At 43.4% G+C, this 22105-nt stretch overlaps 2 protein-coding genes across 2 annotated transcripts in view; one reads left to right on the top strand and one right to left on the bottom strand.

Annotated features, from left to right (window-relative positions):
- JAM3 (junctional adhesion molecule 3) overlaps positions 1 to 10863 on the top strand; it is a 32976-nt gene extending 22113 nt beyond the window's left edge. The window contains exons 2-9 of the mRNA XM_027444289.3: positions 2293 to 2358; positions 3274 to 3387; positions 4247 to 4399; positions 4634 to 4836; positions 5261 to 5360; positions 6277 to 6406; positions 7651 to 7705; positions 8312 to 10863. Of these exons, the coding sequence (XP_027300090.2) occupies positions 2293 to 2358; positions 3274 to 3387; positions 4247 to 4399; positions 4634 to 4836; positions 5261 to 5360; positions 6277 to 6406; positions 7651 to 7705; positions 8312 to 8347 (857 nt within the window). The 3' untranslated portion in view covers positions 8348 to 10863. The remainder of the gene's footprint in view (positions 1 to 2292; positions 2359 to 3273; positions 3388 to 4246; positions 4400 to 4633; positions 4837 to 5260; positions 5361 to 6276; positions 6407 to 7650; positions 7706 to 8311) is intronic.
- Positions 10864 to 11937: 1074 nt separating this feature from the next.
- The window catches only part of NCAPD3 (non-SMC condensin II complex subunit D3), a 28275-nt gene continuing 18107 nt past the window's right edge, over positions 11938 to 22105 (bottom strand). The window contains exons 23-35 of the mRNA XM_027444146.3: positions 21588 to 21826; positions 20740 to 20819; positions 19351 to 19488; positions 18881 to 19014; positions 18533 to 18732; positions 17851 to 17961; positions 17260 to 17415; positions 16360 to 16526; positions 15995 to 16134; positions 15798 to 15875; positions 12911 to 12985; positions 12751 to 12811; positions 11938 to 12670 (exon numbers count right to left, since the gene is read on the bottom strand). Of these exons, the coding sequence (XP_027299947.3) occupies positions 12559 to 12670; positions 12751 to 12811; positions 12911 to 12985; positions 15798 to 15875; positions 15995 to 16134; positions 16360 to 16526; positions 17260 to 17415; positions 17851 to 17961; positions 18533 to 18732; positions 18881 to 19014; positions 19351 to 19488; positions 20740 to 20819; positions 21588 to 21826 (1691 nt within the window). The 3' untranslated portion in view covers positions 11938 to 12558. The remainder of the gene's footprint in view (positions 12671 to 12750; positions 12812 to 12910; positions 12986 to 15797; positions 15876 to 15994; positions 16135 to 16359; positions 16527 to 17259; positions 17416 to 17850; positions 17962 to 18532; positions 18733 to 18880; positions 19015 to 19350; positions 19489 to 20739; positions 20820 to 21587; positions 21827 to 22105) is intronic.

A 22105-nucleotide genomic window follows, 5' to 3' on the forward strand; every position in this document is an offset into this window, starting at 1 on the left:
CCTGCCCCAAGCAGGCAGCAAAGCAGGAGCTCCACAATTAGGCTGAGTGATCAGGGCTGGGTCCTCAAGGTAAGACCTGTTGGTTCCCAAAGCAGAAATCTCACTGCAGAAGGAATCAAAAGACTTGTTTGTATGAAGGGCCCTACGGCCGAAAATGTGTCCAAAGATTTCAAAAGGGTCTTTCCAAGTCTGGAAGCAGAAGGCCTGATAGAAGTGGGCTCTGCTTCACTTAGCAGACTTCAGGAAATTACTTGTGGTTGCTTAGACCACTTCTGATAGAAACGAACCCAAAGTGGAGCATCTGCTCCGAGCTGCGACGAGTCAGCTCTGAAAGTGGCGTTCTCCTGACTCACCTAAGTAAAGCAGCAGCAGACTGCAAGCAAAATGCTCACTGCACTGCCCTGTTACTCATTTCAGCTCTGATGCATAAGACTTTTCCCAGGCAGGCACATTATAGTCATGAGCACTGTCATCTTGTTCGATGTTGGATTTCTCCCAAATGCGGCGTGAATGTCTCCAAATGCAGAAGGGGGAAGGGTGGAGAGGTCCTGCTAAGAGCAGTGCTGCTGGGCCAGCTATTACTTTGCATCACCCAGTGGTTTTTATATGAATAACCATTATTTTGGACACAAAGGCAGCTTCTAAACCTTGCCAAACTCCAGCTCTCCCCAGTGGTATTTGGGGTATAAGAGCTGAGAACCAAGGCACTGAGAAAAGCGTCAGCAGCTAACAAGCAGTGGATGATAGGAATTGACAGGGAACATTTCAGAAATGCTGAAAGGATTTCAGGTGTTCAAGGCCCCGGAGCTTTCAGTCGGAGCAACTCTGCAGCTCTTGGGCATTTCTCGGAGTGCTGCCTTGCTCTGTTTTGTCTGATCCATTCCACCGGAGGAGTTTTGCCCCCACGTTGTCAGATATTCTCTTTGTCGAAAAGCTTTCCACCCTGGAGGCCAGCACGCAGGAATTCCAGCTGTCTGTCATGATGCTGAAGATCTTTTCTTTTCCTCTGCATCTTCTTTCAGCTGCCTTTTCTGCTTTCAATTCAGGTTTGTTATGACTTTTTTACTCTGAGAGACAGCCCTAACCTTTAGATACATCTGCTTTCATGTCATTGAGGCACTGGCTTCCGTCGTCTTTACTTTGCTGGTTGATCGAATGCCCAGTGAAGTCGGTGCGTATCCTATTCTAGATTTCAGCAATCTTCTGATTGGGTTTGTAATAGCAAAGCTGCATGTGGGGTCATGGCATACTGCTAGAGCTGATTATCCAGCCCTGATTATAGTGTGTATAACCGTCTGTAAGACAGGGCTTTGGAGCAGCCACTGTTTTGCAGAGTCTGAGAGGTGATGAGCTTTGCAAGAATCGGGACACCCAGTTCCAAAATACCCTCTGGGATGAAGGCATGGCTTGCCTCTGCTCTCTGGTTCGCTTTCTTCCTCCTGTGCCATGCCAGAGACTGCCTGCTTGTGTCCCTCTGCCTCAGGAGGTCTGTTGGTGAGTGTGGGTATCCCACAGGACAGGAACGTTGTTGGTACCTGGTGAAATGAACAGCAGAAGGGACACAAAAGGCAGATTTTTCAAAAGAAAATAATATGCAAAAGGGGGAAAATGACTGTATAGATTGGAAACATGTTGGAGTTCAGAGCAAGGACAGTAAAGGGAAATAGCTTGTGGTATAAGGATGCAACGTTGCATGACTGAGCATTTTTTCCCAACGTGAGTCTGGCTGGGACTCTACCCAAAGCACCGAACTCCTCTGTTTTCTCCTGAATTGCTGTCCTTGCATGATTTACTACCTTGAATTTACATTACCACACTGAGTCTTAAAATACTTGAACATACAGTCAGCATGTGCTAGAGACCTGGCACATTTCATCTTCAAGGAACTGACCAAAACCCATTAAGACTGCCCTACTTCTGTCTCTTCCTCGTTATCAAATTAATTTGCAGAAGGACACGTTCACTCTTGCATTACCAGAATGAGAATAACTACCATCGAAATAAGCATAAGGCACGAAGAGATGTCTTATGCTGTAACATTGATTTTGTGCCATTTTGGTAATCTTCCCCTTTTAAGTGCTGCTTCTAACAATCATAATTTCCTATATTTACTCTAGGACTCCTAAATAAACGTAGGCCTTCAGGACTGGCATTGGTAGCCAGGAATAGCTTTTATGTAGAGAAGTGAGTCCTCCTAGCTGTCTTGAGAAGTTGGCTCAGCAGGCAGCGTGTTTCTAGCTGGGTGACTTATGAGCTGTGCTATTTCTTATTACCTTCTGTTTGTTTTTGCAGGCTGCAGGCTCTTGGCCGTGGAGCTGACATCCAGCAACACCAAGCCCGTGGTGCAGGAATTTCAGAGTGAGTGCCGTGGGGGCCCGCTGGCTGCCTGACACCACTGCTGCACTGCCCTCTGCCTGGAGCTTTGTATCAGTCCAAACAATTGAGAAAACCTTTGCTTGGTGCTCATGGTTATCTAGGTTTCTTGGGCAAGGCAGAACTGCTGAGAGCTTGAGATTCAGCAAAGGGCTTAAGAACATGTCTGTCTCGCTCTCTGTTTTCAACACGCTTGATTGGAAGGGTTTGTTGAAGTCCCCTGAAAGCCATTGGCATTGCAAAGTATCTGCCTAAGTGCTTTTTTGAACTGGATCCCAAATGGAGGGAAGGCAGCCGCTTTGCAATTAATACACTGAAAAGGGCTTCGGGAAATGTCTATTTTACCTTGGCCCTAATACAGCCTGCAACGTGATCCTGGGTGAGCCAGCACCAACCCCGCTGTGCTGCCTTCTTGTGTAGAGATGGAGATGATGATGCCTCCCTCAGAAGGGGCTGGATGTGCAGGATTTATCCACAGGCATCATGGTCCCCAGGTCACTTGGGAGGACAGCGTGTTGTCGGTACATCACCAGACACCACCCAAGGAGATTCTGCAGTCCTGACTCACGCTGTATGCTCTGATTAACAGCAAGACAGCGCCATGGACTCACCCTGTCATAAGGTCTTGTTTGCCATACATCAGAGCCCGAAGAGAACAGTGTGTTCGTTTCTCTCCATAGCTGATATCTGTACAGCTATTATTTTTGCTGGCCAAAATCCATCTTCCCCAATAGCTCCTGGAACCCAGCGGTGTTTCTGTTTGTGAGGCACATGAAAGAGAAGGCTTTTGCTTTGTGGGCAGCGTCTCCTAATAAAACAGAGTGTGAGGCTGCTTAAAGCAGAGCAAAAATACAGCTGCTTCCTATTAATCTGTATTATTTCCTTTATTTCTCTTTCTAGGTGTTGAGCTGTCCTGCATCATTAAATCCACCGTAACGGCAGATCCCAGAATCGAGTGGAAGAAAATCCGAAATGGCGAAACCTCTTACGTATTTTTTGACAATAAAATGCAGGGTATGACGATGCATTGTTCTCTTAGGCTTCCAAAACCAGCCTCAGTACAAAACCAGCCTCAGTACAACTGAGAACAAACAACTCAGGAAAAGGCTGCCTTGCTGCTTTCTTCTGGAACTAGAGTTCAGCAGTAGAAGTACAAGGTGGAGAGAAAGAGCAGGATGTTATTTGCCGTCTGGCAGGTCATTATTGACAGTTTTCAGTACCGAGCCAGAGAGCTGGAGTGAGCTCCTAGGTAGGAAATGATTAAGAAAGCAAATGCTGCAGCTTCCTTTCTCCAGCACCTGGTGGTCCTGGTCCTTGCATGGTCGCTGGGTGCCTGGGCTCTCAGGACCGGACACCGACCTCGTCTGTCTGTCCTCTGAAATCTGAGAGCCCCACCTGGGCTTCCCAAGGAGTTTGTGCTGAGCTGCCAGTGCTTACTGCTGAGGTCGCAGGGTGCTTTTTCCTGGCAGCATGCAATTAGGAACAGGCAGTGAAACTCAAACATGGGGCTGCCGGTAAGGCTTGACCCCACCTGGAATTATTCCAAGATCGCAGCCACTTTAAATGGGACCAACAGCCATAGCTGAGTGAATCTCCCAAGGGAGACAAGGCCTGAGGCTGACTCAAAATCCAATTTTGCCACGGTTTTGGAGATTTGGGGTGGTGCCTGCTAGTTCATCCTCTTATATGGTTAGCAGCAGTTCTCCTTTGTGGGCACTGCAGAGAGGAAGGCTCTTAACTTTAGAGCATCAAGTTCCTTTCAAGTGGTTCTCTGGACTCCAGAAAGAGTCCAAGACCAACCACTTCACTCACATGCCTGAAGTTAGTTTGTGTGACTATCTTGAATTTTATCTCTCTCTTTCCTCTGTATCAGGAGACTTTGCAACTCGTGCGGAAATTCTGAGCCGGACATCGCTGGTGATTAAAAACACCACCCGGATGGACACTGCCACGTACCGCTGTGAAGTGGCGGCACCTTCTGATACCAAAACCATAGATGAAATAAATATCCAGCTCACAGTCCAAGGTATTGCTGCACATCCAGATACTTTTACAAGTGCTGCTAGCTAACAGAAGCCGTGAGTCTTTCCAGAGTTGAAAACGTGTCATTCAACAGACTTTGGAACTTGTTGCTTAAAACCGTCTGGAAATAGCTGAAAGTTTTGATGTCTCTGCAGCACAGCCATCTTAGAAACTATGTCAGAAATTATTTAGTTTTACTCAGCAGTAACGTTCACATGGTTTGTGTCTTTTCCTGCAGTGAAGCCTGTGACTCCCAGATGCGTAGTGCCTAAAGCTGTACCCGTTGGTAAGACAGCCTCCCTCCACTGCCACGAGAACGAGGGTTACCCAAAGTCTACTTACAGCTGGTATCGCAACAGCGAACCTTTATCACCAGACACGAAGACAAACACCAAATTCCAGAATTCGTCCTACAGCTTGAACCCCACCACAGGCACTCTGGTAATGCCCTGATGGATATGACTGCGACTTGTGTTGCTGGACAGGTTCTTTCTAGGGTTGCTTCTGAAAGAAAAAAGTCATTGTGTGGCTTTCCAGGAGGGTATAATTTGGAGAACTGTTCTAGGATGTGGGTGATTTGGGAAAAGGAAGATTAATATGATAGAAGATATTACCCTAGCTGTTGGTTTTGATCACTGCTGATAACACTTGCCTTTTTACAAAGAGGGAGGAAAATGTCTCATGGCCCATCACAAAGCCTGGCAAATGGAGAACTGTGCGGTCAGAACTGCTCCTCATGCTCCTGTCAGGCCTCTGAATTCCCTACAATTATCTTTTCCTTGTGAATCCCTGAAGCAAATCGAGTCCTGCTTTCTAACATGTTAAAATAACCCTCACGGTGCCTTTCCCCTTTCCTCCTCACCAGGTTTTCCACGCTGTGCACAAAGGCGACACAGGCCGTTACTCCTGCATAGCAACAAACGACGCGGGTTTTGCCAAATGTGAGGAGCAGGAGATGGAAGTCTGTGAGTGGCCCTGCATATTTCTTGGCAATGTTGATTAATAAATCACCATACACAAACCTCATCACCAAGGGGGAAGAGGAGGGACATCCTAGAGCATGAAGTCATTTCACCTTTCTCGTAGCCCCTAACACAGCTAACTTTTCCAGGAAGGAATCAGGACGAGGTTTCTGCAGTGTTTTCAAAGCTGAGCAGCATTAAAGGAGGAAATCAGAGAGTAAAACTGCAAAGTCTCAGAAGGCAGCATCTCTAAAAGCTGCTTATTCTGAGTCAACAGGCACTTGCTGTGCTTTACGCAGGCTGTACTGCTGATAACCCACTGTACAACATAAAGAGGTTCCGGAAGTATTGTAATATCTAGGTAACAGGTACAAGGATGTCCAAACTATCAAAGAAAGAACACAGACGATCTTTAAGGATACTCAATAACTGTAGAGGGGCTTTTTGTTACTTTTCTAAATTTGTAGAAGAACAAAGTTGGTGTTACTTGTATTAGGAACTTCAGTTTCCTAACGATGGTCCAGTCAGTCCTCTTGTTGAAGCATCCCTTTTAAATGAACAAGGCACATCCAGAGAAAAATCTACAAATTCAGGGAAACATTAAAACATTGTTCAGATTCATGAACAAGTTTTAGGTTCAGACAAGCAAACAGTGAATGGCACATGACTGAACCTGGTAGACACAAGACAAGATAAGGAAGATTTGTTAATTTTCCCTCTTTTGTTTGGCCATAACAGAAGCTGTGCTCTGGATGGACTCTTGAGTCCTTCCTGATTGGAGCTGCATTAGGGACTCCCTAGATCCTTATGAATTATTGCAGTTTGCTTAGCATATTCAAGAGATGTTATTTTATTGTATTTAAAGCTAGAATATTGCTGTCTTTAAAAAAATACTGGATTATGGTTTCTCTCTTTTTAGATGACCTCAATATTGGTGGGATAATTGGTGGAGTCCTGGTGGTCATAGCAGTTTTGGTGCTCATCACTCTTGGTATCTGCTGTGCCTACAGAAGGGGCTACTTTGCAAACAGTAAAGAGAGTGGGGAAAGGTAAGCTGGGATTCTCGTGCAAGTCCCTACACCCACAACTAGCATGAATTGGTCTGAAGGGGGCTAGAAATCAGTGGCTAAAATATATTTCAGTGCCTGACCTGGACATATTTCTTCCTAGTTCCCCACCAAAGAGTACAGGCCAGCCCAGCTCTTGAAGTATCCAATTCCCCACCATAAGCTGAAGGTTTATTTGCCAAAGGGAGAATTTTTGGTACAGCTCCTTTTGTGCTTGCTACCAAGACCAGACAGAGGAGTTAGAGCTGTGCTCTCCTGTCTTCATACCTTGCTTTGGAAGGGGGGAGCAGCAAAATTAAACGCCTACAGGTGTTTGTCCAATGGGTTATGTGCTGTTGGCATACAGAGGTCTACAGCTTAACGAGCAGAGCTCGCTGCACAATTAGTTTAAAGCATCAGGACATGCATAGAAAATATATGCAGAAGAGTAGGCTGCCTGCAGGAAATCTCACTAGTTGTGACTTGGAACCTAAATTTGGGATTAAAAACAAGCACTTCAGAATGCACATTAGGACGTTAAAAACAAGAGCATTAGCATTTAAGGTGACAATTTCTTCGTGGATCAGAAATGAGCCTTGATATCCTTACAGAACTTGCAGAAGAGATAATATATGGAAAACCAAGATTCTCATCAGATAGATTTATTCCATGTTAAATGCTGCTTTTCAGTAGAAATCCTGTAGATGAAAAAAAAGTTCCCCAGAAAAAGCTCCAAATACTCCATATAAATGCAGCTGAGGGTTGGCTTACACTGGACCTCACAGTCCTATGCGATTTCTGAATTCCTAGGGGACTGCAAACAAGTAGTGCTGCCTTATAACTAAGCAAAATGCTGAAGGCATCTGGCAGCGAAGGCTGAAAATTGACTTTGTAATTGCCACAAGAAACAATACAGAAGGCACACAGAAACGTAGTGCACAGGGACCAAAGTAGGGAAGACCAGACAAGTATCAGTTAATCTTTGCAGCTTTTGCAGATACAGCTTGGTATTGTGGAAACATACAGCAATCTTCTTACCTTGTGCTGACAGGGAGTTTTGAGAAAATCCCAGTGATGATAAATGATGGAATATGTACAGACCTGGCATTTGAGCAATGAGCTAGGTTTCTCTGTTTTCTTTTCACTGGACTGCTTTTCCTCATTTTCTTCTTTCTCAGTCCCTCCTCTTCAAAATTCTGCAGGCTCCTTGTCCCAGAAGTAAGATTTTTTTTTTCCCTTTATTTTAGCTACAAGACTCCAGCAAAACCTGATGGTGTTAACTATATCCGGACAGATGATGAGGTAATAAATGATTTGCATTTAACATCTCTGTTGAGGAGAGGAAGAGGGTGGGCAGAGGGCTACAAGCTTTTTTAGGGCCTGTAGACTTTCTTAGAGTGATCACCACTGAGAAGCAAGAATGTAGAACAGAGAGAAAACAGAAGGGTAAAGGCTGAGTCATTTCCTTAGAAATGTTGAACAGTTTAAGTTGCCTTAAGTGACTGATGCCAAGAGCAATCAAATGCAGCTCTGCTGTCTGTTATCTTATGGCTTGACCCCCTTAGGATGAGTTTCATTGGATTAAGTAGGCAGGCCGCGATGCTTTTGCAAGATAATTTGCATTTTGGGATTTGAATAGATCACTAAGCTTAAGATGAGAAAAAGCCTCTCCCTCTTAGCAGAGATACTGAAGAGGGAATGAGAAAGTGCCCTGCCATGGCTTGGTATTGGAGGAGGAGAGCAGGAGAGGGAGACCACCAGCCTGCTATGACCGCTGCTCCCCTCTCCTCCAAGTTACACAGAGGGGATCTGCATTTCAGATGCATGTTACAGCTGGGGGCAGCGGGAACAAAGGGGTGCCTGGAAAGCCACTAGCGCCATCCTACAACCAGAACTGTTTCGTTGCAGGGTGACTTCAGACACAAATCTTCATTTGTCATATAAGATGCCAAAAGAATACTGCAAACCAGCAAAAGCAAGTGTGAAAATACCTCCTCCAGGAACTCGAAGTGAGAGCAAAAGATGAATTAAGTGCGCTTGGAAGAGTTTGGAACACACAAGAACTTGATAGCTAGCTATCTGTATATCTTTTTTTTCTTTGCCAAAGTTTAAAGTAACTCCTCACTGCCCAACTCATGTCTCCCCGGCCTCTGGAGATACCAACGAGATCACCTAAACCTGTCCTTGGAGTAAGGAAGAGTTTTAATACTTCCCAAGAGACTGTGCTGTGGAAGTTTGTGGAATTGCCTTCTCTTTGTGCTGCAGGGACACAGCCACAACATGGGAACCACCCAGGGGAGTAGCGTTACGTAAACGTGTAGTAGACATCACTAGTGCAAATTACTAGTAGGAAAAAAAGGTGCTGACATGGCAATAGAAGGACTTCAAAGAATAAGATTTACCCATGCAAGGGGGAGTCTTCCTCTCGGTAGTTTGTTGCCCAGGCCTGGCTGGTGACTTTTACAGTTGTGATTGTCTTGTGCTTTTGACTCCGACTGCTCAGGTGCAGAATAGGTATCTGACTAGTCAACAGGAACAGACAGCGATACAGCAAACTAATGTTCCCAGTCCTATTGTCAACTTACTGAATTCTCGTTGCTCCATTTAACCAGAAACAGGCAGCGTCAGGCCAGAAGGACTGCTTCTGTTCACTGCTTCATAGAAAGCTCACTGCACGCAGGTAACCCCTAACTCTAATCTGCGCAATGCAGGCTTGCCTCTTGCGTCTTCTGGTGTCCTAAAGAGGCTTACAGTGGAGGCAGAACCTAGTGCTGAGACATCCCTTTCAGGAAAATTAAAGCCAAATACTTTCATGGGCCAAGATTCCCAGAAAAGGTACTGAGATGTCTTCAAGCTTTTTTTACCTTCTGCGTTTATTTTGTAAAATCCCACATTCTAAATTTTTTGCAAAGATATATTTTGATTACTTCAGAAAAGGTAACGTTTCTATTTAAAGTGTAAATACGTGATGCCAGCAGTGTTTAAGTAACGTAGCTATTTTTTTACTTTTTAAGCTACAGAGAGGAGCTCAAACGTTGCTATAGTATGGCACTGTCAGAGCATATCAGTATTACGGCAGCACGTAATACAAAACTGCAGGTGGAACAGCATCTCTTTCCTCTTAAACTAGCCTCTGCAATTTCCTTGTCACATGAGGTCTTACAAGACACAGGACAGAGTCACTCAGGGATAGTTTTTGTAAATTTATGGCAGGACCTATCAACTTTTTTATATATTAAACTTACTTTTCTTGCCAGTGACCAACACTTTGTTTTTGTTGTTGCAAGAAATATCCAGGGATGGCTTTTTGGATGCAGTTCCAATAAGGTGACAGAGTGACTTTAATGTGTGCTACCCTTCTGCAAGATCCCTAAAGCACTAACACGGTGTGACAGCTACGGCAACTTTACAGGTTTAGCTTGCATAGCCAAGGCAACTGTTTCTGGAGTTAGGAAAGCAAAAGGTCAATACAAAAGCACTTTTGTAATGTCAGTTGCAACTTGTCTCTAGAGGGTTAAAAAAAAAAGACAACAAATCTAGTTCTCTTAGCTTTAAAGAGAATACATGGAAACACGTGTTTCCAAGAAACATTTTTGTTGATAACATTGAAAAGCATTGGGTAATGTAAAACTGCAAGATGTGGATGCAACACTAGAACTGTGCTGTGGTTTAAGAATTTTTTTTTAATGTAGCATAATTTAGTGTTCTTGTATTTCCAATATGAATTGAGTTGTCTTAACTTTTCATGTATACAGTATTTTGAATACTTGACGATTTGGACTGTCAGTGTTATTTTTTAGTGTTCTGCATTAATCTGCTTTGTTTCCTAGGGGCCTCGCTGGACATGCCATTGCTGCATTTGTTTTGCCTCAACAAAGTGTTATCCCTTTCCTTTGGCTAGCAAAAGTACAAATAAGGATGGGCAGCAATACCCATCTGTTCTTTACTTAACTGGGACATTACCACTGCTACTTTGCTACTACATTTTGGTTACCTTCTTAAGACACGCTCATCAACCAAGCCCCACAGTACTGTTCACAGGCTGCATGCTGCCTCTAATCATTATGACAGTAGTGAGTGTAACATTCCTTTGCACCTTCTGTATATCCACTACTCCTTTCCTGTGCTGCTTTTAGGATACCTATAGTAAGGGAGAGAAAGAGAAGGTTTGAATCAGGTTATCTCTGGGCCCTATGGGAGCACAATCTACAGCCTCACCGTGAGCCAAAGGCAGCCTTCACATGAAAAGCCTGCAAGCTACGAATCAAGACTTATTTTTCAGTTCTAAAATGTGACAGTGGCATCTCTAACGAGAGAAGGGGAGATGATCCCCCAGTACAGCTCATGAGATCTGATTGATGGAACTCATTGTATCATTGTGAATAATATTCAGGTTTGTACTAATGTATTACGTTTAACTTTGCCAAGAATGTTTTACATAAATACCAAGCTATAAAGCATTCTTGTGGGGTTTTTTGATTTTTTTTTTCTTAAACAGTCATAATATTGCAGGCATCTGTTTTCAGTTCTGTGAACGAAGGGAAGGTGTTTTCTGTCAGAACACTCACTTATATTGGGCTGTAGGTTATAGGAAGTCCAATAGCAAGTCCTGGTAATAGTAACAGCATGTTACTGCTTATGTTTATTCTTGGACAATCAGCTATCCTTGGTTCTTCTCTATAGAAGACAGATTCAAGCTCATGGGGCTTATCTCAGTGTTGGCTGAGGACAGAACAAAAGCTAGAAAGCACACAGTACATAATAAACCTACTTGAACTCCCATTTACCTTGAGAAGTGGTCAAGTAATATTTTAGAGCAGGAGAAAAGGAACAAAATAAATAGATAAAAATAAATAAAACAAAACAAAACAAAATAAATAGATAATATAGATAATAAATAACCAATCATTGTTTAAGCCAAAAGCATTCCATATGGCTCCTGTTCTTAGGTTTTGACATTGATTTTGAGAATAAAGTTTAACCTCACTTGAAGGTTTCTCTGATCTTCAAAACAGAATAGGGAAAGTGAGGGCAAAGACTGAGATTCCAGTGCAGAAGGTAAGTGTCTCTGGAAGGGCTGTGGCAAGAATATGCTTAGCGTGTTTCCACTTGTGCAGAAAAGCCTACTCCTGTTGTGGGGTCTGTGCTGGAGTAAAACAGATCAGCATGAACAAAACAGGTTCCATTTTCAAGTTACAATGAAACCCCAGGCAAGAGCTCTGTAATAAAAGTTAACAACTGGAAGACTTCAGCTAGGTTCACATGCTATCAGAGACACAGAAATGGTCAGACACTGCACATTTATAAGTTCTCTAGGCAGAGCACAAAGCTATGTATATGACTTACCAACCTTGATTTTACTAAGTTACTCCTATCCTGCTTTCTGTCAAGTAAGTGTCTATATTTAAAAGCTGCTGGGTCCAATGGTAATTGAACAGTGCCTAAGATACCAGTGACGTAGTAGAAGAGACTTCGAGGCTGTAGAATTATATAGAAAAAAAATCTTTGTCAGATCAAGAAGAGGGGAGAAGGTGTAGGTGGAATTAATTCTGTAACCATTTATTTTCATAAAATTTTAATAATTGGAAATAGTACAGTTCAAGAATGGAAATATTCCATATAAAAGAACATTAAGGCTGTTCATACACACAGGAGTTTGCACAACAAATAAGAGGTGATGTAGCGTGCAATTACCAGATTTAGGGGTGTGGCAGTAACAAGCTGCTCTACCTTTGTTCAAATTAAAGCAATTCTAGTATATCACCAAGAGGGACAATGAGGGATCAAGTGAATAAGCTGAGCCACTCACTTCCCTGCAAGCTGTGATAAACGCATTTATTGCAAAGCTCATAGCAACATTACACTCTTACTTTTCCAAATGGACAAATTATACATCCTGTGAGTGAATAGCAAGCTCCCTTTGTATTGGAGCTTTCTAGTACTTCAGCGAGCTTTGTCAAAAGCAGCAGCAGCTTATAATACATGTATTAGTGCCAGCTTTGCTGCATGTCCATACTCTAGAGAGTTTCATGTAAAAAAATAAAAAATAGATAAGGAAGGCAGGACACCTGTCCACAGTGATTTATAATTACAGAGGAGAGGGACAGATTTCAGACAACATGATGAAGGTTCTGTACAAAAGTTCGTTGAAAGGATCAGTTGGCTGGTTTCAGAGGAGTTCTCCGCTGGGACCGTCTCAGAGGGACACGCTGACTGCTTTTCCTCCTTGCTGGAGACTCTACTTTCCACTCCCGTGGCAGGGATGGTCTGGAAGGAAGCACAGTGACCATTTATTTTAAACAGTCTTTCTCACTCTGGTTGCTGTTTCAGACCTGGGTTGAACTTACGGTTTCTCTGGTGATGTCAAACAGATAATCTCTCCTGGCTGGTCCTCAGCCTCTTTCTTCTCTGCAAATAATGCATACATTTTCACATATTAAAAATACCACAGATTTGATCATTTGGGTTTCTTACCTCGTTCAAGTTAGGATCACAGAGATAACTTGCCTGGAGCCGAACCAGGTGTGTGCGTCAAGCTGATGTAACTGACCCCAGCACCAAAAGTCAACTCATTAATGGTCTCTGAAAGAAAAAACACATCTGCCATCAGCTTGTGACACAGCCAGAGGCCAAGACATGCTGTAGGATAACACTCAAGTGTTACAGAATAAGTATATCCAATTAATTGCAAGCACATATGCATCTTTCTTTTCCAACTCAGCAGATCTCAGTCTCTCTCGTCCAGCCTCAAATCTATGTGCTAAATCTGATGGGCCATCTGTGCACATCGGCTTCATACTCCAGAATTACAGCCCTCCCTGTTCATAGAGGAAATTTAAATATGGGACCCCGGTCATGCACCTCCTTGTCCTGCCTCACCTCCCACTGAAGACTGGCCATTTTCCACAGCTATAGCATCTCGTGAACTGTCCTTAAAAGCAGAGTCAGACCAGTTACTTTGCCTGATGAAGGCAGAACACAGGGCCCTTGAAGGCTGACAAAGGATGCGAGCAGCCCTTCCATGAGGAACTATCTGCAGCCAGACAAGAGGAATCACTTGACAAGGTACAATTTAGCTTGCCTGAATAGGCCACGCTTGTCAGCTGTCTCTTTCCTGTCATTTATCTCAGGAGAGATGTCACAATATTCAGATTTTTCTTTTCTCAGCTCTCTGTTTTATGCTCTTGTTTCCCAGAAGCCTTCACAAGGAATTACAGTAGAAAGTGCTTTATTGGATAGGAAATGGAAACTCTGCTAAAAGGAACTCTGTCTTCAGACTAACAAGGCCTGCTCTTGAACTACCTCCCTGGCCTGGAATCATTGAGGCTTGCAGTGGAAACCAGACTTGGTTAATCTGCCTTAGCTGCCCTCTGCAGACTGCTCTGCAAGTCTCCCAATTTTGTGCAGTGTGTGCCTGAACAAGTTAACTTGGTTAATGAAAAAAGTATGTGAAAGGTAAGAAGGAAAGGAAGAACTGCCATCAAGTACGGTTCTTCACGCAATCAAAGGTATTATCTTCACAAGTGTTTATGTACCACAGTGAAGAAATCTTGCCCAGACCCACTTAGTCATTCTCCAAGCAATAAGCAGGAGAGGTAAGAAGGAGGCCCAGAGACAGCAGGGACAGACTGGCAGAGCAGTTGAGAGAAGAGAAGCAGTCAAGAGACAGAGACAGTTGTGCTTAACTTCTCAAGTTAACTGCATCTCCAATAGTTTTAGAATGATACATCAGGCAAAGAAAAATGTTTTCTTCTGCCTGTCTGTCAGCCTGCAAGACCCAGCACCACCATGCAGATGGCTCAACACACAGCAACTTAAGTGCTGCTGCTGCTCTGTACAGTTTGTCTCCCCAGTGGAGGACACATGCTGCCTTGAAGTAGGAATTCAGCCTTAGTACCACTGCAGATTAACATTCTTCCTCGTTGTTCACCATATGGTGCTTAAGAGAAACAGCCATGCGAGCTTCCAGACAGAGATTTGGCACTTAAAAGATTTCTGCTCTCTAAAAACACACCCCTAGTTTTTTGTACAAAGATCATTACTTGCTGCTCAGGCAGCGAAGAGAAACACTGGGGCAGACAAATCTAGCCAAACAGTGGAGCATGCAGGGAAGAGAAGGGTCAGATTTTCCAGTGGATGCACATCACTGCCACTGGTTTGCTCCTGCCTGCTCATGGATGTCAGGTATTTGCAGACTGCCACACAGCTCACTGCCTTATTGGCTACATGCCGTTGGCTCTCCTGCGTGCATGCAGGTCAGGTGTTTGCACAGACACAGGCAAACAGGGCGCTCAGATGCATCTCTTTCCAGAACATCACCCCTGCCCTATTAAAATTCACGGCTGCCTAATGAGAGCTGACCAGTCAGACACTCACCTAGACTCCCAACTTAATTGGAGCTCTCTCCTGAGTGGGGAGGGAGTTCACCACACTACAATGGATGACCTAAAGGAGTTCAGCAGCGAACTGACAAAGGAAGGGAATCTACTGCTGAAGCTCAGCTCCATTCGTGAGACTAGAACTGTCTCTTGCAGAAAGCAAAGCTGCAGAACGCTCTGGGGCTGTCAGAAAACATTCCAATAAAACGTAACTTTTGAAGATGAGGCTTTGTGAGACAGCAATACAGCTGCAGTGGATATAAGCAGCGCAGACTCACAATTTGTGTATGAGAGACTCCTCACTGTGTATTTTTTAACATCCACAGTGGAGTAGAAAAACAAATGCTCAGCTCAACTATTTCTTTGGGTAGAACACACACGCATTCAGAAATTACCGTGCAGGTTATTAATCCTTCTTGAGCAGCTCTGTGCCCTCTCACAATGGACACTGCCCACCGCCTGCTGTAGTGACAGAAGCAGGTCATAGCTCACCTGGAATCTTTTGTTTGGACAACAGGAATCCCTTGTCTTAGAGCTGGAAAGGACTGGACCGTGAGTATTTCCCTCTGCAGCAGGGTTCTGTAGCTCAGTCTAGAAGTGCCAAGCTATGCTTCCAGGGTTAAGGAGAGCAAGTATCTCAATGCAACAGAATCCTGCACATCTCTCACAAGCTGCTAAGGAGCTCTGACAAGATGCCTCCTCAGCACCCCGCAGTTGATGGAAGAAGAAAGGGCAGTGGATTTGTTGTTTCAGCAGCCCAAAATAAAAGCTCTCCTGCACCAACTCAATACTGTAATACCCTGTGACACATAAATGAAAACCATACTGGAATGTCCTTTCCCATGTACGCTATTCATCTGAGACTTTCAATTTCTGAATAGCTCTTATCTACCACAGCCATTTACAAAATAAGTAGCCAATACTGACTAACTTCCTCTGCTCTTTAGGGGAGCCACCCCTCTCTCAGAAAATGAGGGCTCAGTCCAATCTGGAAAGAGTTCTGTTGGGTTACTTACGTTCTGGTGTGCTGATTGCACGGCCCACCACAGAAACGGTTGATCCAGTAGACTGTTGATTCACACTTCGAAAAGATGCTAGAAATAACAAGAAAATCTTTAAGAACAGAAATGCTCAGAGAACTCAAGGGTCTAACAATCAGGCTGTGTCAACCAGCCTAGTCCAATGGTGACTCATTTTGTAGCGAGCTTCCTACCTTGCTTGCTGCTAGTTGTGCTCGATGGAAACATCACAGCTGATAAACTTCCCCCGAAGCTCTTGCTGCGTTGCTTGCTTCTGTCCTCCACTGCTTTCCGGGCAGAGTTCAGGATGGCAAGCGTGCTCAAAGATGTTGGCCTACAGGGCAAAAGGCATTACAATAACAGTGATTTCTTTCTGCAAGCCCAGAAGAGATGCTTCTAATGAGGGAAAGTTCTGTGTCCCTCCCAGTCCTTTACAATCTCAGACCCCTTTGTTCACAAAGTTATGCTGCACCATTAGTGACTTGGACACTAAGCAAGGAGTGGATAAACAAAGCAACAGCCCTGTAGAATATCGTAACCAGTGATATAAAAACCATACCTGCGACCAGGCAATGGTTGTTTCAGAACATCAGCTCTAGGTGTCATAAATCCAGAAGGCACAGAGGTAGGACTCGATCGAGGGGATGAGGGCTGTCTCCTAACAGGGGACTGGGCATTAGCATTCCAGCCACCAGAAGGAACAGCTGTCTCCAAAGATGGAGGTTGCTACAGAAAAGAAGGAAGGATCACATGTAACAATAGACACAAATGCAGAAAACCCTAGACATGAGACACCTAGACCTACTTGCTGTGTGATTGAATCCTTTGTGGGATGGACATAAAGGGGTGCTAGGGAGAAAAAGTTTATGGGACAAAGTTTTAACAAGGAACAAATAGTAAGTTTTGATGGGATATATATGTCCTAGTTTAGAGGTCTATATATAGGTGCTCTTTAAAGTCAGGTTGCCAGGGTAAAAGTCATCTCATCTTAAGGTAGGTAACTAAAATAATTTAGGACAAACGAACTAAGCACATGCTTATTTTTTTTTTACCACTGACTTTAAATGAGGATCTGCATGACTAGCAGAGATGCAAGCTTCCATTCTGTGTAAATCTAAAATCAGCCAAAATTAATCCTTTTCTGTTTGACTTGTTTATCATTACCACTCTGGAAACAGAGAGCAACACAGCATATAAGGACGGACAGTGGGAAATTAGACTTGTCCTCCCCTTTAAATTGAATTATTTTTATGTTAATTGTTGCTCCTCTTTAGCCAGTGTGTGCTGTTTGTTGTTGTTCTAAGCATATCAGATGACTGAAGCCAATGCTTCTTGTCAGCAAACACACAGGGTATGAAAAACACTACCATGACCACAGACATACAGAGTCTGGGTTCTATTTCTGCACAAACTTTTTCAGAAGAGACAGCACGCGTATGAACTTAATGGTCCCAACCACCTCTGCCTGCAATGCTGAGGCATGCTCTTGGTCTGACTCCTTCTCCCTGCCCAGCTGCTCTTCGTATTTCTTCATATCGTACTCCAGCTCGGCTGCCAGCTGCTTGTCCACAGCAAAGAAGTCTTTGATTTCATTTCGGTAATCTTGCATCATTTCCTGGAGCAATAAGGAATGTTTAAACTCTTTCAGAAATCTCTCCTGACTACTGATTCATGTCTCCATTCAGATCACAGCTGCTTAAGTGCAAAAGGAAATACCAGTTGGTAGAGCAGAGGTGTTTTTAACAGACTAAGAGTTGAAATTCCAATTTGTACTTCAGAACATGAAAAAGCTTTCCAGCATTCAAGCTTTCTGCCCACGTTCCATGAGGAGGCTCACACGTAACACACTGTGAGATCCTTATCTAAAATCCCTCCACCTCCTACCATATTTAACACAGTGGCAGTGTCACAACATCATATGCCTTCCAAATTTCCTTCTAAGAAGACTGTTCGTTCCATTACTGATTGCACATCTAACACATTAAATTAAGAGGGGAAAAAAAAAAAAAACAACAACAAACCACAATAACAAGAAAACACTTCCTCTTACCCGTAGGTAGTTCATAAGGTCCCGAAGAGCTGGGATCTTCTTCTGCTCCATCAAAGACTTCAGTGATGTGATTATTGGAATGATGTTTTCTACGAAGTTCTTCTTTTGAACCTTTTTTAAACAAGGCATGATATAAACATAGTTACAAGATGCCATAAAGGAGAAGTCACTCTGGTGTTAGATGAATGGCCTAAGTGAGAGGAATTCTCACAATTACATCTGCTTTTATGCTGCATGCACGTACATAGGCTTTCAAGATCTACCACCAAGCCAGTTTGCACACTGAAAGCAAATTGCCAAAAAGTGCACCAAAACCCAATGGCATGTTCAGATGTTCTCTCAATAAGAGATCTGTGGAACAAATTTAACCTAGCATAGCTTCACTGATTTCAGAAGAAATGCACTTCTGTTCATTTCAACTGACCCCGCCAGTACTAGCATCCATTACAAATTACAAATCCAGCCTTAACATTGTGTTTTCACGACACATGTTGCTTATATAGGTACCCTCAGATCAGAGCAGATCTACAGAGCCTGCTTAACACCATGCATGTACAGTATGTCCCTGGCATTGTTATGTCACATGGATAATTTTCGCTTAAGTTTCTCCATCACAGAGAAGTAAAAGTCCTCCCAGCACAGTGGACAGCCCTCCTCCCGCACCAGATTAAGTGCCACTTACCTGTGAAATGAGCTTTTTTTGTGCTACTTGCATGACAGCATTGGCCATTGCCAATTCATCGTCTTCAGGCTGAATGTCCTCATCAGGTTTTGATCTCATAGTTGATAGCTTGATTTCTTTGCAGCTAAGGATTGCAAATGTATCTGAGAGCAGCTCACTGGCTTCCATGTCCAACGGAAGATCGTTATCCACAAAGCACGCTGCAACAGGCAGGGAAGAAGTAAAAAACATTTTACTGGGAAAAGCAGGGCCAGGAAAGTCAGGAAGTTACTGCTGGACTCATGGCTTTAATAGACACCAGTTGTTTGTCAGATTTGTTGTCATATTTTCGTAAAGACAGGCCCCTACCTAGGACACTGTGGCTGATCTTTGTTGTAATGTTGAACCTCTGCTCATCTGTAAAATGGTCCAGGAGGAACCTGTAGATGTGCATCCTTTTTTCTTTGTTATCTTTTCCTTTCAGAGAGAAGAGATTCTTTGCCCTGTAGCAGAGCAAGATATTTTACATGGGTCAAGTCACATTATGCAATCTCACAAAAATAAAATGGCTTTAAATCAAAAAGAAACATTTGAATGTCACTTTTGAGACCCATAAGCCTATTAGGATACCACAGGTTCCCACAAATTACACGCAAGCGTCCTCCCAGAAGTGTCACAGTGTTAAATTAAGTGTTCTGCCTTCCCTATCTCCCTGAGCAGTTTCCCCCTTTTTGCATAAGTAATTACAAAGCACCACGAATGTTTTGCTGTAACTGAAGACCACATGGCCGTACAATCCATCATTTAGCAGTAAGACGACACAAATGTGCTCAACTGACCGCTCGCTCTGGGGAAACCTGTTGTACTTCTCGTGTTTCTCATAGCTATTGAAATGGAAGATGCATTCAATGAAGTGTTGGGAGAACATTCCTGGATTCCTCTTCAGTAAGAGATGCACCAAGCAGAACTCTCCAAACCTGGAAAGGAGGAAAAGAAAGAATTTTCCCAGACAGCTACTAAAAGCCACCCCTGAAACACAGTGTAGGGTCACAAGCAGTAAAGCAGAAGATGAGTGCCCCAAATCCCCCTGAATACCACATTTAATTCTTGCCCAGCTCCATCAGGGTTTGAACAAGGATACCACCTTATTGACTTTAAGCTCTTTTTCATCCAGAAAAATACACTTTCTCAGCATCCACGATACTACTTCACTTCTTGCCATTAAAGCAGAGACAGAAATAAATTTCAACTTGAATCCAGGCACAGCATTTTCATTATTTATATGACTTAAGTTCCATTGTGGCTGGGACACAGTACTTTGCAAAAAGTTAATCACCAGAAGTCCTCCAAGAGCTGAAAGTCAATCTCAGACTTGAAGAAAGTATTTTTGTCTGGATGCAGCCACAGAATGCAGATGCAAAGAAAAAGGTCCCCGGTGAAATAGCAGCATGTTTCACAGCTAAAGCTCTAGGAACGACATGTTGCAATGCCACCATCTACTGGAAAGCCATTTTTACACATTAAAAACCCAATGGAGAGAAAAGAAGATGTGAATATGCACTAGTAAGCAACAACAGATTGATGGCCCTGGAAAGACCAACCTGCAATTTGAGCACTCCAGGTAGAAACAAGTAAAAAGCTGTCCAAGCCTCCAGTGCATCCAGCATCTCCACACAACCTACCACCCTTGGAGGAATGTGCCCCACTCTCATTTCTTACATAACAGAGAAACTTGAGACTTTGAAACATACAAAAGCTTCATAAATGTGCACTTAAGGTCAGCATACATAACTCTTCTAATATGTTGAAGTATTACAAAACATGGCACAAAGCTTAAAAAGACAAAGCACGCATAAGAAAAAGGAATTCCTATTCCTAAAACAAACCAGCACACAATACAGAGCTATTAGAAAGCCTCAAGGAAGATTTCAGAAAGGCTTGCTTCAAAAATTCCTTTTTCCTGGATATCTGAGAGTCAAAAATAGAGCAGAGATGCATATTTTGAAGACAGCTTGCTATACTGGACCTTCAATTGACTTGTAAAGAGGTTCACCACTCCTTTGCTACCATTTCAGACCCTAAAGTGTTAATGATGAAGAGGTTAATGAGAGAATCCTTTCCTCTCTCACTGAAATTTTTCTTCACATGGTGAAGGTGCAAGACTTAATCTTTTCTGAGTACACCTCTGATCTTCAACTCCAACGGTATTTTACCGATGAGTATTTTACCTGGCAATATCTGGATTTGGATCCACCAAGACGCTGACAAAACGGAAGAAGAGACAGTCTTTCCATTTCACAAACTCTTCCTGTAAGGATAGGACAGACAGTAAGTTATAAGCCTGAACTAGGAAAAACCTCGGGTGTGAATCTTCAGACTGCAGCCCGGGCAATATCTGATGGAGGCTTACAGAATGTGCATCAGGCAAATAAGCAAGCTATGGAACTTCACCCATATGTACACAAAATAAACCTAAAAAAGAGAATGTGCTGGGGGATGCTTTAAGCAGAATAAATGCCACAGCAGCACTCCTCTAGGTTTACCACAGATACCAATAAAAAAGTAGAATCAAGAAAAATCTGCTCTCCAATGCCAAAGACACAGATGCTATTCAACACTGTTCTCAGAGCCAAATGCACTCCAAATCTGCCTTGTTTGGCTTCATCTGAACACTGGGAGGGCAAACATTGTCAGCCACTCAACATTCACAACCTTAAAACAATAAGCAGAGACAGCAGGAGAAAAAGGTGCTGTGATGTTTTTTATATTCATTCCTATAGGAGTGAAATGCAAGGGAGTTCAAAGAAATATAAAGATGATGAGAGAGGAGATAACCGTTGAATAAAAATAATCTCGTTATCCAACTGTGCTAAGTGTCATTGAGGAGAGTTTTGCCTACCTCACAAAAAAGAGCAGTACCAAAATACATGTTTGAAGTTATCTCAAATCAGGGTAGATTGCGGCAATGCTCCAGAATCAAGCTGTAAGCAACACATCTGCTGGCCAGGTTGCCAGCATTTAGCACAACTGAGGTAACTGAAGCAGGCTGTCAGACGCATGCTTAGGACCTCCTTACCTGCAGAAGGTTGGTAAGCAGGATCAGCGTCTGCTTACGGATGAAGGGATGCGGGTCTTTCAGACACAAGGAGATGCTGGGAATGTATCTGTCCACCATGGTGGTGTAGCGGATGCACAGGTCGCACATAACGATGACGACGTTATTGCGAACAGCCACATCATGCGACACCTCCAGTTCTCGAGCTAGAGCTGCAATGCATTTCTTTGCCAGATCTTCATGTTGCAAACACAATTTACCTGTGAAACGGGGATGAGACTGTCAGTGCTGTGAACGTATCCTTCTTCCTAACCAACACAGCCCAGCTTACTGCCTCCTTTGAGCCCAGTATGAGCCAAGAGGATTCAGGAAGCAAACAGGGGAATAAACAAGAAACACAAGATGAAACTTGATGAGCAATCTGCACAACCTCTCAAAGAGATTATACTTCAAGGAGTTCTTCCAAACTCTTCTTGGACCTATACTGTGGGTCTCAATGCCAAATTCCCTCCTTCACAGAGAACTATTCCTGCGTACAG

This window comes from Anas platyrhynchos, chromosome 25, assembly GCF_047663525.1.
Source record: "Anas platyrhynchos isolate ZD024472 breed Pekin duck chromosome 25, IASCAAS_PekinDuck_T2T, whole genome shotgun sequence".
NCBI classification, from domain to species: Eukaryota; Metazoa; Chordata; class Aves; order Anseriformes; family Anatidae; genus Anas; species Anas platyrhynchos.